The 18868-nt window shown below is 40.8% G+C and overlaps 1 protein-coding gene across 1 annotated transcript; it reads right to left on the bottom strand.

Annotated features, from left to right (window-relative positions):
• Nucleotides 1-50: 50 nt before the first annotated feature.
• Nucleotides 51-17571, bottom strand: LOC145470777 (putative glycoprotein hormone G-protein coupled receptor). Its single transcript, XM_081454611.1, has 9 exons — nucleotides 17400-17571; nucleotides 15105-15329; nucleotides 10619-10690; nucleotides 9124-9195; nucleotides 8571-8636; nucleotides 7898-7969; nucleotides 7358-7429; nucleotides 6970-7038; nucleotides 51-6415 (listed from the first exon to the last, which is right to left on the bottom strand). Exons 2-9 carry the CDS (start codon nucleotides 15275-15277, stop codon nucleotides 4354-4356), a joined length of 2658 nt encoding a protein of 885 aa, XP_081310737.1. The 5' UTR covers nucleotides 15278-15329; nucleotides 17400-17571; the 3' UTR covers nucleotides 51-4353.
• Between the last annotated feature and the right edge of the window lie 1297 nt (nucleotides 17572-18868).

Here is an 18868-nt window from a genome sequence, read left to right as displayed (position 1 = left end):
TATTATTATTATTATTATTATTATTATTATTATTATTATTATTATTATTATTATTATTATTATTCATTTTCCAATGTTAACAGACACTCCTTGCATGAAGAGTAGATTATTTCAGTAAGGCCTCGTCCAAACGAAGCCGCAGGAATTTGGAAACGGAGGTTTCACTCTGTAAACGAATCAAATGTTTTTCGTCCACACTACGTCGGAGGAATTTGAAGACGCAACAATCACCGGTCATTTTGGATTTGTGTTTGAATAAAACTCCGTCAGGGAAATCACGTGATTATCGTGACGCTATCGTTTTCGAAAAGCTCCGTTTTCAAAATGTTTTTCGTTTACAAGAAAACGAAAAGCCGGCGTTTTCAAATTCCTCCGGTGAGAACAGCGTTTTCGAAAAGCTTCGTGTTTGGGACGGATTAGTGTGGACGGTAGGCCAAACCGTAGAAATAAAGCTGCGTTTTCAAATTTCTCCGGCGTAGTGTGGAGTCTGCCTAATGTACACTCGTGATTTTATATCAGAATTGGGTTCATTTCGTCCGCAGTCGTGCTCGGTCAATAGAGAGAAGGATGAGACGTAAACACGACGTCTACGTTCGTTTCAATATGTTTCTATGTCTTGTAGTAGCTGCACTTCTGCAATCCGCCGTAGGAAAAAAGACGGCTATTGGTACATTTACCCATAATTCTTGGCGCACGGAAACTTAAAAAACGCTCATAAAACCGTACAGAAACGTTCTAAAACCCTCAAACCTAGCACACACTGTCGATCGCACATTAACAAATACTACAAAAATGTGGCTTCCCTTATACTTGATGGGCTCTATTAGGCTCGCATGGTATTGTGGTAAACGGTACAGCCGCCATCTTTTTTTCCAACGGAGGATTAAAGTGATTCCTTGGTATTGCATTGCACATCATTACAGCGCACGATTTCCGCGTCATTAGCGCGCGCACATGAGCGCGTGCGCGTACAAAACGTAAGAGATTTCCCTCAAACTAAGCTCGATAGCGAAATAAATGCACCTTTTCTCTTAGACGAGCATGGTGACCCCCACTTTTTATTTCATAATTTCAATGAGAAAAATATCCTCAAAAACTGAGGAAAAAATTAGCAGAAATCTATGGCTACTTTTTTGGCAAATGAAATAAACACTACAGAGGGAGACGTAACGGGCCCAACAGCGCATGTCCGAATTGTGTTTCCTTTAAAGGATAAAAAATGCAGGGTATTTGAAGATATTTTTTCTGGGACGTAGATGAATAAACAATCAAAGAAAGTCAAACTCTGTGTGATATAACATGCTGCATTGAAAAATAATCGAGCTTATTTGTTGCGCACGGAGCTCGAGATTACCAAAGTCGCCTAAATAACCGTATTTGTCAGCATTGTGGCGTGAAAACAAGCACGTTGACCCCCTCTTTTTATTACGTTTTAGTATCTCGTCCTGTGGACATGAACAGCATACCAAGTTTCATCGGAAATCTATGGCGGGTTCTTTTACTAGGGAATCACCTTAAGAGAATTTACATGAATTCATAGACTTGCCACAAGTCGACCTTGTCTCAATCCTTGACTTATGAATCTCAATCGAGCGAGACGATATAGGGAGGAATCATTGGAAAGGACTTTTAGAAAGTCTGATTAATTTACCGTTTGAACAGGTTTTGTCTGGGATAGCAGGCTTTCGTGACTTCTCTTCTCTCACGTGTAATAGGCGGTTGTGTTTAGCAATGCCAGTCCCGTAATGCTAAAGACGAACAAACTGCACGGAAAATGCTTCGAAAGTCGAGTTTCCCGCAGGACTTTCCCATGAACCTTCTGGCAGAAGGACGCGCCCTTCTCAGAAAGAAAAAAGACCTTTAAATAGGTCACGTTTTGGCTCGTACCCAGGGTCTTAGCAGCTTTGGGAGCGCGGGAAGTGTAGGAGGTTGAAAGGGGTATAGGAATGGTCCCATTCAATTTAAAAGTGCTCGCAAAATTTGGCCTTTCCTCGAATTGCTCGCAAAAATTACATGAGTGCTCGCTTGCTCGTGCTCGCAAAATTTTTGCAACTGTTTGCATGCTCGGAAAAAATTCTATACCGTGTAGAGGAAGCATAATTTGCATCTTGGAAACAGAATTTACGCTGGAAAAAATGTTTCTCGTTCTGCACAACTGGGAAACGTTGGGGAAACACACGCGCTATATGATTTTTTCTGGAAATATGCTCCCTCGTCTTGTTGACGTTTTATTGAAACTGACGCGCGTAAAAGAATTCTTCGCGAAAGGCACCTGCAAAGGTAGAAAGTAATCCCAGTAGAGACATGAGGACATTAGGAATATTACTATTCGACCTTCAGAGCTTGTCAGATCTGTATGGCTGCAATTGGTTCGATCCTAGAAGCCTTCAGATGAATTTTCATTGCTTTGAATCTTTTTCAGTCAATTAGTGTGAAACCAGTTTGTCGATCATCGAATCCGAAACTTGAAATGATTGTTAGACCACCTGGTGCAAAAGAACGTTTCATTTTAATAAAAGAGAGATTCCGGCCAGTGGAAAATTTACGAAGTGCTTGCCATTTGTATTTTCTTAAGCGCTCACTGCTCTCAAGACAAATTTGATCACTGTTCGTGCTCGCAAAAATAAACACACTGCTCGCATAGACTTCGCATGCTCGCAGTGGCCATTCGATCCCCCTATTGAGGCCTGCGAGAAGCACGAGCAAAGCGGACTGCTGGCAAGCTAAGCAGGATCCAAACTTGATGGTATCACATGGGCGTTTTATATATTGATCTTAATATTAATGTGAACTCAAACACTTTAATTACAGGTATGGATATCTAAATTACGTGCATAAATATAAAACTTGAAATACGTGTCGTTTACACAGAATTAAAGACGTAAGTAACAATTTCTACCATACAGAAACAACAAATAAAGAACTCATCTTGTCACGAAAATTAGAAATATTCCTGGTTATTTCTTCTTATTATAAATCTACCACCATTCTTTTACGAATGCCGTTCTCTTTTGACTTTGCTACTCACTATTTACTTAACTAATAGATTCCATGTTGCTGTGCGTCTGTTCAGTTTTAGTATAAATCCACTAGCTTTCTATCACGAATGTTGTTCCCTGACTGTCTGCGCTACTCACTCTCTTTTGTGTTGTAGATACTGAGTAGTGTAGCAGTGTGCGCTTGGTAACAAAATGAAGGCCGCTTCTTTGCGTTTTCGAGATGTCTGTGCCGAGAGGATTTAGATAATGTTTTGAACGACTAGAAGATTTATACTAAAAAAATTATACGCTCTCGATATCTATGCGTGATATGACTCGGGCTTCACCCGCGTCTGGAACTATCACGCGATAGAAATCTCGAGCACATTATCTAATTGTTAAATAGATAACACCTGGCACACGAGGCGATAGCTGAATGTGTCACTCACGTTCTTCTTACATTTTTTGGCCAAGCAATATGCGGTATATGTCTGTGAAGTGCATGGATTTAAATAAAAGTTTGAACGACTGATAGATTCAGATACTAAAACAAATACTTCGATTATGGGCTCGCGACTTCTATGCATGATGGAAATCTCGAGCACTTTACCTTATTGTTAAATAGCGTAAAGGCAAGGAATAAGTATTGACCGCGAGGTTTTGCAAAAAAAAAAAAAAAAAAAAAAAAATGACGGTAATCACAAGAAAACGTCAGACTGTGTACATATTCAGTCAATCTTGACGTCTTGTTCAGCGCTATGCACTAGTAAGATAAAGAATATAACTCACGAACTTAAATTAACCTAACAAGGCCTGCAAAACAGGTGGATTAATTTGCGAGGCTTTTTATTTTCACGAACCAAGCCTGGTGTTCAAAACCTGATTGCGAGGTGCACTCAAGCAAGAGATTATCTCTTGACTCAAGCTAAACCACCTTATCCTGCCGGCTGGTCCCTTACTTACCCCTCGTTACCAGGGCCCTTCCTCCAAGTAAGAAGAAAGGGCTCTGGGGCTACTGAATTCTAGCGCTGTTACTGTAAATAACGTGATCGTTATACACTTAAGCCTCAATGTGAGTTGTACCTTAATTCTTTTGAATCAACAAAGTCTTTACATGCATGATTTTTTTCCCATAATGTAATACTAATTTTCCTCAATATATTAAAACGTCTTTTTTAAGACTACTACATATATTATGTTAACTAATTTATAGTCTTGTTTATATTAAAAATTCGTTTCTTTCTCTACCATGTGACTCCCCTGACCATACACTGTGGGCTCAGTCAACGGTGTCAAAGTCCTCAAGCTTATTAGACAACGGTTAATCATGTGTCGTTAAGATCGGTAGGCTTGAATTGTTGCCGAGAGCCCTGTTTTACTTTTCGACTTGGACTCGGGGGACGTCCCGAAAAGATACAGACTGTTTTTTCCCTCGTTTCTCGGGAAGTTGTCCTTCGATTGCGTGGAAACTGCCAATACTGGGAGCGCGCGAAATCTGGGGCGTGCTTTGGTTTGACCAATCAGGAGTCTCGTCTCGTGAGCGTGAATTCCGCAGCGCAGACTCTGGGGATAATTCCGCTTTCGCTGCCTTGGCTGTTGGGTCAAAAAATACGTCATCGTTGTTAGGGCTCACTGGTGAGTCATCCCCAAAGCCCGGGTTACGAACACCCTTCATGGGAATACACTCCGGTAAAGGAGCCTGAGATTTGTTATTTTCGTAAATGTTCCCGTTTAGAAAGCCGTTGCCTGGTTTTACCTCCACGCCAGATGTAGCAGATATCTGTGAGATGCGCTTTGATCTCGTATCATCCTCAGCTATCGTAGAACGCTTTGTGCGTGACCGTGAGTAGATAAGAGAGGACAGCGTGCCTTTGTAATGCAACGCTCGAGTGTGACAAAACCCGAAGCGACTCAGCAGGGCGAAGAACTCACGTTTAAAGGCTTTGGTAAAAAATGCGTACAAAAATGGATTGCAGAGGCTGTTAAGCGGAAAGAAAAAAACTAGCAGGAACTTTGAATCTTCGACTCCGATGAGTGGCGCGCCAAAAGCCGCTAAGAGGCCAAAAAACGCGATGGGAGTCCAACAAACAAAGTCAGTAAACACGAGCAAAGCCATCCGCTTGGCAACTGTGGCGTCGTTACGCTGTGGGGCCCCTTCAACGGGCCCTGATCCCACCACAACTTGGAACATTTTCGCGTACAAGCCAGCGATGACCAGAAAAGTTCCAAAATTTAGTACCAAGACAATGCCCACGTAGGCCAAGTCACCTTTTGTGTCGGAATTGAAGGGTAAACAAATGGCGACGCTTTGGTAACTGTTCACACCTACGAGGGGAAGAACGGCTATGAAGAAGGCCACCAACCATCCTACGATCATGACTTTGACTGCTTTGCGAAGGGAAAGTCGAGTGTTAACTTGCATTGCATACACAATCGCGAAAAACCTCTCGATTGTTATGACTGTTAGGGTGTACACGGATAGCTCTGTGGAGAACACGGCGATGAAGCCCGCGATTTTACATCCAGCGCCAAACTCCCAGGCTCTGATATGGTTATAATATTCGCCTGAAGTGTCCAAAGACACGCACACCAGGATGGATATGTATAAACCAAGGCAGAAGTCGGCAAAGGCTAAATTGCTCATCAGGAAACGGTGAACATTCAGGCGACGATCACTTGTCAACATTACAACGACCACTACAAGATTTGCTAACAGTGCAATACTTCCTACCATCAATGATACAACAGTCAGCCATTTTGCGCCCATGATATCCTCACAGGGGTGGTATGCGTCTCTTTGGGGTAAACAAATAACGTCCTCAGGGGGTGGTTCTGTGACCACAGGGACGCTGCTGTTTGGTGTATTTTTGTGGGGAATCGTATTTGGGAGTGTCACTGCGTCGGTCTCAAAGTTCGGGAAAGTCTGACCACCGCCACTTGATTCAGCAGTAGTAACTGACCCAGAGGTTCCATTTGTTGTTGGGGCCGCTGTCTCAAATCCAAACGGGATGTTTCGACGTTTTCTCTTACCCCATGGGTCGTGAGGTGTGGTCGCAACAGGCGTTGTGAAACTCCCGTGTTGGCTTGAAATGTGGGAAACCGTTGTTGAAGTACTAGAAACGTTAGTAGTGACTGCAGCAAATGTAGTAGATCTAACATTTGCTGTTGTGGATGGTATTGATGTTGTACTTGATCTTGTCGAAGGCGTAGCAATTGAATTAGTCCCAGAATGACTCTGTCTAGCGAAATTTCGCTGGTATATGTTCAGGTGGAAAGCGCAGCAAAGGAAAGAGTTGTACTCACTCAAGTAGATCTCACGGATTTTACTCAGACCAGGAGGAATGGACCAAAAGTTCTCAACATCTTCCAGGTTTAGTTTCACTAAACGATCGAGTCCTGTAGCTGATAAAGACGTAATCTTCGTTCCTTGTAAAAACCTAACAAGACAACAACAAAAATAGCGATGATGAAAACAGCATCTTTCGAAGTTATTTTATTGCCAAACAGCGTTTCTCATGGTGACGGAACGCGTTGCGTGACGGCATGTAACGGACGGCTTGCCTAGTTCCTGTACGGCTTTCTTCCTGGCCTTCACGGTCAATTGATTTCGTTGACGTACCACGGGACCCGAAACGATTGACAGCGGCAAAATATTGAGGCCTAGGAGCTAGGCAAACGGAAGGCAGCAGGAAAAAAAAAATGTTATCAGTACTAAGAGCGGGAAAGTGTAGCTGTTTCCAAGAGCGGGAAAAGTGACACTATGCAAATCACCATCTTTGCCGTGATAGGTCAAATCAGGTTACATTCAGAAAAAGGCCAACGAGGGCTCAGCATGACCATATCTGGCTTGCATGATATCTTTACCACACAATTTTCTAACCGTTGTCGACTAACACAGTTCTAGGACGCGCATTTTGCTACCATAACAAAAAAATCTTCGAGTCTGAACTTCAATAATCCAAGTGTAAACTATTAATCCTTTAGCACTTACAGTTCTTGGAGATTTGAATCGACGAAAGCATTGTCATCAATTGTTGTCAGCGAGGATTTCTTTAGGCTCCTAAGAAATACGTCAACAGAATAAGTAAAGAGTTGGAAAGAGAATATAATTTTCTCTTATAACAGAAAAAATTGTTGTTAATAATTAAATGTGATGCGTTACTTTGTATTACTCAGGTAAGAAACACTGCTGTCGAAATCGATCTATTTTAATGGAAAATTCAGCTCGATACCCTAAAGTGATGGACACATTTTAACAAGGCCGGCAAAAGTTGAGAAAAATCGACAGGAGAAATAAAACAGAAAAACGCTCAGTAAAAACAAACAAACAAACAAAGAGATCACATCTAGATTCGTGAAAGATTGAGAACAATACTTACAAGATGAAAAGCTTCTTGTTATTGTTAAAAATATAAGCAGGTATTTCTGTGATGCTAGTCTCATCTAATTCCCTGCAAGCAAAAATCAAGTGTTTGTAATTGATTGATTAGTAAACAACACCAGGAGAAACGCCTCCTAAGTAGACTTCATTTATTGAGGGTGACATTTGACAGTAGTTTAATACACTGATAACCTCCTAGCCTTCAAAATGAATAATAATAAATAAGGAAATATTATAATAGTAAATAGGGAAAAACATCTCTGAGCGGAGACCACGAAGAAAAAGAAAACTGGTAGTTAGGCCGACCCCCCCACACACACACACACACTCTGTTCGCTCCTCTCTCCCTTATCCTGTTTTTTTCTCTTCGCCCCATCCCCGATTAGACAGCCTGTTTGCAGGCTACTGGTAATGGAAGTCTGATTCTGTAAACTGATCCGCTTCCTTTAATGTTCACTCTACAATAAGCTTGAGTGATGTTAATACTTATTCCACAAGAAGAAAAAATTAAACGCCGTCTTAACAAAATGATACTTACAACCGGTTTAGCTCCGGCAGATTTTTAAGAGACATTCGTGATAATTCTTTGATCTGGTTGTTGTTAAGGTATCTGAAAAAGTGATATATACATATATGGGTTATTGACCAAGCGTTAGGTCAAGATGGCCGGATATTACCCAATTTTTTTTTTTTTTTTTTTTTTTTTTGCGTGTTTATGGAGCGAGACGGAGTCGAGGTCCATAAACTCGCAAGAAAAGAACGAGGCCCATAACCAGTCAACTTGATCGAACAACAGAACACTACTGTCTCGCGGGATACAGCGCGTAATCCCGAGCGGGCACGATAGCGCCATTTTGCCCGCTCGGGTAACAAATCTCAGTGCAGGATTGGTTCATCTTGCCCGCTCACGGAGCTAGCCATACAATCAATGTTCATTTGACGCTTTAGGGACCCATATCGTTTCCAGAATATTCATTATTACGTTAACAGTGCAGATAGAAGCAGAAATTTCAAGCGCTCGTCACGCGCTTGTCACGGAGACTCATAACGCAAAAGTCACGCACATTAGTGGCCCAAAAAGGGCAGCCAGAATACATGTAGGTTTCTTGGGAAAGTGGCTGATGTGAGTTCAATTCGCAGTGTTCCAACAAACTGGACGCAGTTATGTAGTAGAAAGTTTACAATTAATGAAATATCACGTGTATACTTACAGTTTCTTCAGTGGCGATTTGGTCTTGAAAACGGGAAATTTCACCAATCTGTTATGATCCAGGTTTCTAGAAACACAGTGTACGAGAAAATGTCAAATGGACTGAAATTGGCTTTTGCTATGCTCAACGATAAACTACTCTTCGTAAAAATTGAAAGTTACGGGATATTTTTATGACATCAGTTTGAGCAGCTGCTTAAGATCTGTCGGTCAAGTGACTTGAACAAAGGTCGCCCTGTCGTCTCCTTGCTCGGCAATCCCTTGGCCGTTTAACTACATTTTCTGGGTTATGGTTCGGAGTTCCTAGCAGTAGTAACTACAAGTAGTCCGTCTTTCGCTTAGTCCGTCGTGCGTGACCGCAAATAAAACCGCCAGAAAAAGATGCCGCGCAAAATCCCGGGGGCGAGAGGCACGCCCTCAGGGTTTCGCGTGACTATTTTTCCCTCCCGTTTTCTTTCGCGTCATGCACGACGGACTAAGCGAAAGAGGGACTACTGGTAGTCTACGTGTTTAGCATATGAACTGTTGAACTATTGTGGGGCTTCAATACTCACATTTCAAAAAGATCATCGAGACCGTCGAATGCACCATCTTGAATGTCTGTTATCTCATTGTTATCCAGGATTCTGAAAGTCGAAGGCAGCAAAATAATTAAGAACCCTCTTGAATGCCGTTCCTTAAAATACCTATAACTATAAAATTGATAAAAGAACGAACGAAAGAACGAGATTATATTGCACGCGTTTTATTTCCAGAGTTCGAAAGAAGTCTCAGCTAAGGTTTTGCCGGGGAGTCTAAAGGGGATTTGGGGGTGGTACATGAAGTTTTTTCACAACTTTAGGCTGCGCAACAGTTTTTTGGTGGGCAATAGCTTGTGCAAGTATTTTTTTTTTAAAATTCAAACACAGGATATGGATAGTAGAAAGCACCTGTTCGATTTTTTTTCTCCATGGATCCCCTTCCCTATTATTCAGCAGTTTTTGATGTACAGGAATTTGTTTTTAGAAATTGCTCAGCCCCCACCTCTTCCCCTCGAAAAATAATGGTTCATCCCTAACGAAAAGGGATCTACCGTTGAAGACTCCACTGTCCACCAAACAATGGTTATCATTGCGAGCGGGCTTTCGGTCTAATAGAGCGGTTTTCAGGACTGGGTTTCGATTTTTTACGATCATTGATTGACTTAAAAAAACTCGCGCCATTCTCTCCACCAATAAGACGTTAAACCAGAATCAGTCGCGGAGCCTGCTGGCACACGTTTTCCCGCGCTTCGCACCAGCTACGCATATTATCTTCGAATTTTGATTGGTCGCTGCATTGTCTGTGCCTTTGTGATTGGTTTGACAACTTTCGAATAAAAACCGCTCTAAACAGATAACAAAGAGTTATCCAAAAAGTCAGGGTCACGAATGACTTCACAAACGTCAAGGTTTCAACCCAGGCAAAATACAATTTTTGGGACCCTTTTCTGGTAACACCCCTCATGCCCATCCTTCAAACCGGACTCTCACGTATTAGTTGTATATGCTCCTTGAGTATCGATCATGTACCATTTAAGAAAAAAACCTGTTTTTCCATTTCATAAGAAACAGAAACCATTTTCCTTGTATCTATCGAGTGATAAGATAACGAGTGGAAACATAGCTAATAGAGGGGAATGGTTATGAAGCCCGGCAAACATCAAAGAAGCAAACGAAGATGCCAAGATTTATGTTGGAAGGTCCACGACCGTGCACAGTCTTTTGTTTGTCGCTCATACACTATGCATGAATTACGTAACCAAAACGGTTCTATTGGTTAGTTCCTCAGTATGGAGTAGACGACTATTGTGTTTTGTGCACGGTCAAGGCCAAAAAAGCAAGCAAAGACATTCAACAAAGACATTTGTCAGGTTTCATAACCATTCCCCTCTATTAACTATGGTGGGAGTTTGGAAGAACGAGAATAAAATATGGAAACACAAGTGGCAGGCGGAAAATGTTCTCTACCTCTTAAATGGCCATTCTAAGTCTTAAAGGTTTATAAATGCAAAACACACGAAATACATACAGTATGGATAGTTTCTTCAATTTGTTTAGCTCCCCTGCTGGAAGGTTTGGAAAAGAAGACTGCATTATACGCCTGCAACAAAAGGAAAGGAGATTATGTTTTAATCACAAATATCCATCAAGACTCAAGAGAATTGAATGAATTCGTCAGTGGTTTCTCCTTTCTGGAGTTTCAGGAATAAAGACCAACGCTTTTCCATTTGCAATTCAACATCATTACACGACAAGTTACATACTATTCGTGACAGTCCCTTTCATGCTCGCTGAATCACTGAGAGATGGAGAAATGCGACCGCGCTTGAGCGAGTTTAAAGTGTAAAGGATAGGAAAAGGGACGGACGGGAAACGAGAAGCGCGGTAGCGTAGAGAAGCAAGCTAGTAAGAGAGACAACATGTTGCGGCTGCTAACAGCCACAGGTTTCTTAGGCCAGCTGGTCTGAAGCTCTAATTTATGTATATGCTCGCTTAGTAAGGGACTGGAGCGAATAGCCGTAAAATGTTTGCCGTATTACTTGGCTGGATTACTTAGCTTTTTTATTCAACATTTGTCGAATGTCATCAGTGCCGGATTAGTACAGCTAGAAGAGTTGACATCATTCGCCGCTCATTGAAAGAACGAAAACTGACGTCGACTGAAAACTTCAATAGCTTTGAAGGAGCTCAGTCACGCTACTTTGAATTAATTTGGCCGCGTACAAAATTGCCTTTAAATTGAAGGAAAAACTGAAAATAAAAGTTTACTAAGATAGAAAAACACCAAAGAGATAAAAATGAACCATAAAGGAACAAGGATGGTTAAGGATGGAAAACACTAAAACGGATTACAAACGAAGAACTTGGAAAAGAATTGGGCTAAACTAGCCAAGGTGCACAAACCGTGACGAAGCTTCATTAATTCGGTAAAAGCCGACGTTAGATAGTCGACTGCACGCTATCGAGTTTGTGGTTAAATACAAGCGAGAGTTTCGTCAGTATTTGAGCCTGTTTGCTGCGGAAGAACCTGTATGTGAGATATCTGACGGTACCGTTTTAAAAAGGAGCATTTAATTCAGAAATGTAATTCTGAAAACGCATCAAATGTCTTCCGACCACACTACTCCGGAGAAATCTGAACATACATGGCAAAAATGAACAATGGAAAAGCAAAAGCACATTCATCCCCGAAAACCTGCATTAAACCCCAATTGTGTCCCAAGTATTGTTTGTAAATACCATCAAAATATACACATGGGTAAATTTTCTCAAGCAAAACTTTTAATTAACGGCAAACATCAAAGGAGCAAACAAAGATGCTCTTTTTTTTTTTGATGCCATTATAGTGGAAGGTCCACGACCCTGCACAATCTGTTGTTATGCGCTCATTCATTATGCATGAATTAAGAAATAAAAACGTTTCTATTGGTTAGTTTCTTAGTCAAAAGTAAACAACTTTTGTGTCCTGTTCACGGTCAAGGCCAAAACCGAACAAAAACATACAACAAAGGACTATGTCTGATTTAATAACCATTCCCCTCTATTAACTTTGTTCAAACATAGCACACAACTTTGGAAGGCCTTTCAACAACGTTAAAAAGAATGGCGTTATTTCTGGATGACTTCTAGTTTGAACACGGCTTCGCAATTCGAAGCAGCCCCTCCCATATAGTGTCAAATGTCCCACCCCGATAACAAGCATCAACTTCAAATTCCCACCTACTAGGGCACAAGAAATTAACAAATGTCTGGGATATGGCCGGGGGGGGGGGGGGGCGGGGGAGAGGGAGGATGTCGATGTCTCTATGTGATTGATACAGAACCCCGTGTAAACAATACTGCTTCAGTCGCTTCCCTCGTGTATACCGACCTTAAATCTCAATTATGAGCCTCGAAGTTATAGCGTGGAGATACTAAGGAACAGAATACATAAAACTTGCGTTTTTACTTCTTTGCTTTATGAGAACTAGAAGGAATGTAAAGTTTTGATATGTTGTGAAAATTTTTGATCCGATGAACTTGCAGTTCACCTGGGAGACAGCAGTGTACCTAGTTCTGCAAGCTGCGGAAACTGACGTCTTGAGACAAGAACTTGAGTTAAAGTATTGTAGAATGCAAGCACACCATTTTTGTTTCTCAGACGAGAGCGAAAAGAGCGCAGCATAATTTTCCATTGATATGCTTGAGTGCAGCGAGAGACTGCCACACCATGCCCACGCGATTTCTGTTGATAAAACCTTTCTCGCCATCATACTTGCCTAGCAACCACTACATTCATTTCTCATTTTCTAGGGGACAGGAAGTATTATCATTTTTTATTTTTCATCCAAAATAACTCCAAGCAAAGCGGTTTCCTGTCATAAACAGAGCACGCTTACAGTGTTTTTTAAAATTCTATCTGCAACAGGGCTTTCATACTGCTTTTGTAGTTTCCGTGTCGTTTTCAAGACACCGCGGTTGGTCTCGGCAGAAATTCATGTTCCTTTGTTCCGAAAATGATCTTGCAGATGGCAGCAAACAGGTGCCCAATCAGATTATTTACCTGCTTAACGGAAAGCGCAAAAATGTGGCTCATCAATGCATAATTTCTCCCTCCGTTATGAGCAAGTTGTCAAGCATATAAGTTAAGGGAATTTAAAAGTTAATAATAGACTAGGACAGAGTCTCGATGAACCTCATAGCTCCGTATTCTCAGAACTCAGCCACTAATTTACAGTTTTGTAAGCTTATATTCCGTTCAATTGGAATTGCTTACAAGACAAAATTCTGCCTGGGTGGTACGAGAAATACCAGGAAAGAACCAGCTAATCTTTAGAAATAACTACCGGCTATGGGCGCGCTCGCTTGACCACGGGGACGAAACAAAAATGTTTTTGGTAAACTAAAATGTCTTTGTTTTGGATAACCACTCGAGCGCACTTTCTGAAGAGAAGACAATGGAATTAATTTGAAAATATATCAAACGGATATCATGCAAATTCGTTTTGCTAAATTTTTCTGTCGAAAGGGCTAAGTTACCCTCAGTCGTGTTGTAAAACCTTTCAGAGTCGTTTGTTATTATTATATTTTGTTCATTAACCTTAGGTGCTCTAATCTATTGGTTTTGAAATCCCACTTAAAATCATACGATTAGGGATACAAAAATCGAAACTAGTTGCAATATTAAGTCCTCAATCCAGGGCATATGTAAACACTGTGGCTATTATTTCTGGGTTTATTTTAGTGTTTCAAAGCAGAAAAACAGAGACATGAACGAGAAAGCCAACATATGCCATACTCAGTTTCAACGTTAAATGGTTTCTCCAGAAATCGACTACTTTCGAAAATCTTTTCTTTTGTGGCTACTATAAATTTTAAGTTATGGTTAGTGGAAAATTCTTGGTTCATAATTAATTTTTGAACAAGGAAAAAACAGAACTTGTGGGCCAGCTGATTACACTACAAATCAAGCGAGCAGAACGAGTGTCGAGTGTCGAGTGCGCGAAGCAAAAAGGTAATAAGCCGACTTAGCCTTGACAAAAACCGCTCAGCAAACTTCAGCCAGTTTATTAAATAGCACACAAAACAGCTGTCAGTCTGGTTAGCCTTATTTATTGCATGAATGTCTGGTTAACTTAATTTATTGCATTAATATCTGCTTAACCTAATTTGTTGCATCAATGTTGACTTTCTGCATCAGACGTTTTAAAAGGTCCCTTTCAAAACTTGTCCTCACAAATGCGCCTTCTTGTCAGCTTATGGCAACTCTTCGAATTCAAAAAGAAATCAAAGTTTAAAAACGGCTAACTAGGAAGCGGGTTGTCTCTGGTACAGAGATTGGTATTTTTCCCTCAAAACGTGGAAAGCGTGAAACTGTCGGCGCGTGCTCGCTAATTTTGAGCAATCTCTTTTTTCTGGGGCTAGCTGTAGAAATGGGAACGGACCAAATCGTACGGAACGATATAAGATTGATTATCAACAATGAAATATGTGAAAGTTGGACTTTGAAGCAGTTGACTTTGGTACAAGTTAAGACCGATAATTTCCCGGAATAAGGAAAAAGGAAGTGTCTCTCAATTAATATGAAGTTGAAGTTGTGCAATGAAGTGAGAAGTCAATTTCAGGTTAGACAATATCATTCGGGTGTTAATAGAATTATCTCCTCCCGGCAACACTGACAATGCTACAAAAGAACACAGCGATTCAATATTATTCTATTATTCTACTCTATTATTCTACCGGAAGACGTCAAATCTGACTTAAATGAACGCGCCAACATGTGCAAAGGAGTCATTTTGTAGGCAGCCACTTTTAATGACAAAAGATGTTTTCGAACCCACATTCATTTCGCTTTGCAGGCGATTGCGAAATACCACGAGGGACTGAGAGCGTCGCTGCAAAAATACACATATCAGTTACATCATGAGAATAAATAATGTGAAGAGCGTACTGATGTGATGTTCAGTTGCTTACATACAAGTGGGAAAAGGTTCATTTTAGAGAGATTGCTTGATTCAAAAAGTAAAAACACTTACAGCGATCTTGTATTTTTCGGTAACTCGTCGACAGATGGAAAAGAAGACATCTTGTGACATCGAACGTCAGTCGTGTTGTTCGTAGGAGTGTAGTCGCATTCGCATTCGCTGGGGCATTTTTCTCCTTCTCCAAGGTTAGCAAGAACCAAAACGACCAAAATAACGGCGAACATGTTGCACAAGGCTTACGGACAGGGCGTCGTTGTAAATTGGCCTATTTGTAGACTGCAAGTTAATTTAAAATATGACAGAGTTAACAGAAGTAACATCCGCCGTCAGCGCATCCTGTTAAGAACTGCATGCAGGCGGGGGTAATTTGATCCGATCCTAGTCAGTCACGAGAGGCTGGCGATCAAATCAAATGTCATGATCACGTCAGTCACTGTTTTGAGTCAGGACAACAACAGTCACCTGCAGAGACCCCCTAGGGCTTTCCTTGTCCATATCCTTTAAATTGGTTTCAGTTTTAACCCGGGAAGCGGGGAGAGGAGAGGGGGTGCTCCACTGTATGGGCTACGTAGATAAGTGAGGCCCCAGAGGGTACGGTTTTTAAGCCTGTTTTGTTCAGAAATAAACTACCGATTTTGGCAAGAGACTATGATCACATTCTTTTGATTTTGACCATTTTGGCCTCGAACAGGGCATGATTTTTGCACTCTAGTCTCCAATTGGGTCGGCATACGTACGCTTTTTCTTTTAGAAGAAGCTACTTTTCATCATTACCGATGAGACCATCAACAAAAGCCCTTCACAATGCTTTAAGCATCGGTCTGAACTAGATAACTAAGTAAAAGGCAGGTCTGAAACAGGGTATTGATTTAAGGGTCAGGTCTTAAATAAGGTATCGTAGTTATGGTCAGGTCCTGGAAAAAGAGAAAATCGCAGATTTTGGTAATTTTGTTCTTAAACAGTTTAAGGGTTTTGGAAAGCGAGCCGCACACCCCCACCCAATTTTTTCTGGAACCTCCCCAACCCCCACGAAGAGTTTTAAAAACCTCAAATATTTGTCTCCGTCCATTGTACCTTTAAATCAATTAAACCGCAGATTTCAAGGTTTCCGCGTTTTCAGTAACTCACCTCAAACTTGCCTTTTGACGGTCGCCCTCAACATACAACGAACCGTTTTAATGCCCGAATATTTGTTTGACAACGATTTAATTTCAATACAGTTTGAGTGCAAAATTTTGGAAAGTTCTAGCTTTCGCCTAACATCATGGTATGTTTTCATTTAAAAAGCAAAACATGCTTTATAAATGCAGGAATGACTGGCCTTGAACACGTGGCGTTATCTGAAACGTGTCACCGTTGCCAGAGGGTTGCTTTAAACACGTTACACAATGTCTTGGCCCTCTGCCACAAAACAGTTGTGTATAGATAGTTACGTGCCAGATATGAGCTTGATAGTGAGTTTCTATTATTCCACGTACACAGACTTGGTCTACCACTCGCTGTGGAATTTCCGTAGATTTCTTTAAATCTCGATAAAAGATTTTAATATCCAACCACCTGGCTTTTGTCTCGGAAAGCGGATGTTGTTTAGCGAGATTCCAAGTTATCAGGACGTGCATTTAAATATTACATAACAATACCCTTAGCGACTTTGTTTGCGATATATATCTGCCCCTTCTGTAAGCCGCGAGATAATGGCAGAAATTTATGGCTAGAAACGAAATCAGGGGAAAAACATGTGCACTCTAGGCTATATTAAACGATTCACCATCTTCCGCAAGTATTTATTGAGACTCGCGCACAACGTGTTTGCCACGCGTTTTTCGCCCGTGTGCTGCAGTTCATTTGGAACACATCGCGTTTTCAGAGATGCTTAGCATTCCAGTTAGTAATCAGCATCTCGTGGATGGTGGTTGCGTTACATTGCGCTTTTTTTTTTTTTTTTTTTTTTTTCGCTTTTTGCTTTTGAAAAAAAACAATCTTAATCATGGTCACAAACTGAAGAGGCAGAGCTCATAGGTGCTTTCACCTTGACGAGATTAGAAGAACTGGATACAGATTACGGTGGCCTGCTGTTTAAATTGAGTGACTGTTGAATTTTGATACAAAAATCAAGAAACGGGTGTAAACTTTAATAAAATAACTGTACATGCAGTCGTCACATCTTCTTAAAGTCTTTTCAATGGCTTCAAACCGATGTTGGCGACCATTTTTTTGCGTTTTTTCTGACTCTGATTTCAACAGTTATTTGCAAATATCCATAACAGGTAGCAGTAAAATTGATCGAAAGATCGGAAAAGTCCGGGCGATATTTGTGGAGGAACTCAGCAAACTCAATAAACTTACCTTTCAAATGGGACGCAGAAGGAAATTTGCTTGAAAGAGAGAATTAAAGAACCCGGAGTTTGCAGCTCAGTAACATCCGTGTTCTGTGTTTTTGCTGCAGAACTGAATGTTTTATAATAGTCTTAGCTACACACGTGTTTAATTGTGGGGCCATTTCGACATTGTTTTCTTTGATTTCTAAATACCCAAGCGCGAGCACTTGAAGACACTATCAATCAACTCTCCTGCGTTCTGAAAAACCCATTGTCAACTATTTACGTACAAACGGTAAGTCCATTGTTCCTTTACTTTGGCAGTTGCGAAACTGCGGGATTATTTAGTTGCAGTAAAACTTTAACTTGACACTTGTTAAGGGTCTTTTAACTGAACTTCGCCGCAATTAGCCATACCACTTCGGCGCCAAAGAACCTATATGCAAATTTTGCTTTTAAAATACCTCTTGAGAGATAAGTGAAATAGCGAGATGCCGGATTCAGTTGTGAAACATCTGTTCAGCTATTGAGGAACACGAAATAGATAATAACCGGACTTTTTTTTTTCAAAGTATTCAGTACTTTTAGGTCTTTTCTGAGCAATTTTCCCGATGTAAAATGTCGGCATTTCTAGGACGATTACAATTTGCCCAATAACATGGTTTGTCCGTGAGCTGTCGGAAGTTTGTTTTGTATCATTCGCTATTTTTGAAGAGAATTTAGTAAACTTTATCTATCCAATTTGTCCCCAGCGGAACTCTGGTCGCACCCTGACTGTGTTAAATGAGCCATAAAATACAATGTTTTTCAGCCACAGAGCTTTTAAAAGATTTTGAAAGAATTTGAAATGTAGTTGACAACGCACGATGACGAAGTTATTCCCAATATTAGCAGGACAATGCGAATCAGGTGTTGAATTACTGAAATACAATTAAATTTTCCGGTTACCAGGGCCGTAACCATAAAGGCAATGAGGCAATATCCATTTGTTAAATTCTCTTCCTAGGCATTTAAGTGTTTGTGATGACTAAAAACAACAAAAACGAAAGAAATGACAAAGGCAAGCGCCTCGGGCTACGGCGGCGCTGGTTACGTTTTCGTACAAGTCATCTACCAAAGAGAGGAATGATAACGAATTAAAGCAAGTACAAATGTATCGTTCAGTTTTCAAAAACAACAATAAAAAAATAAATTGATGATCGTACGTTTGTATTGACTTCTCAAACAAAGTATTTTAATTAATTTCCGCTGTATTCTCCAATTCCGCACGAACGGACAATACGTCCATTTTACTCCCTCAGTTTGGTTTCCAGGCTAGCTAATTTTTACGCGTCTGTGTTAAAAGGATCTTAAGTTTTGAGTTTCTTTTGAACGTCGCTGGATGTTGAAAACTGACAATGACATTTTCAGTTTAGGTCATGTCACAAAAAAAAAAATCCGTTTTCAAATTCCGCCGGCATAGTGTGGACGGCCTAATAAACGGTCAGTTTGAAAACA

This window comes from Orbicella franksi, chromosome 15 (assembly GCF_964199315.1).
Source record: "Orbicella franksi chromosome 15, jaOrbFran1.1, whole genome shotgun sequence".
NCBI lineage: Eukaryota > Metazoa > Cnidaria > Anthozoa > Scleractinia > Merulinidae > Orbicella > Orbicella franksi.
This window is presented reverse-complemented; position numbering and strand designations above follow the sequence as displayed.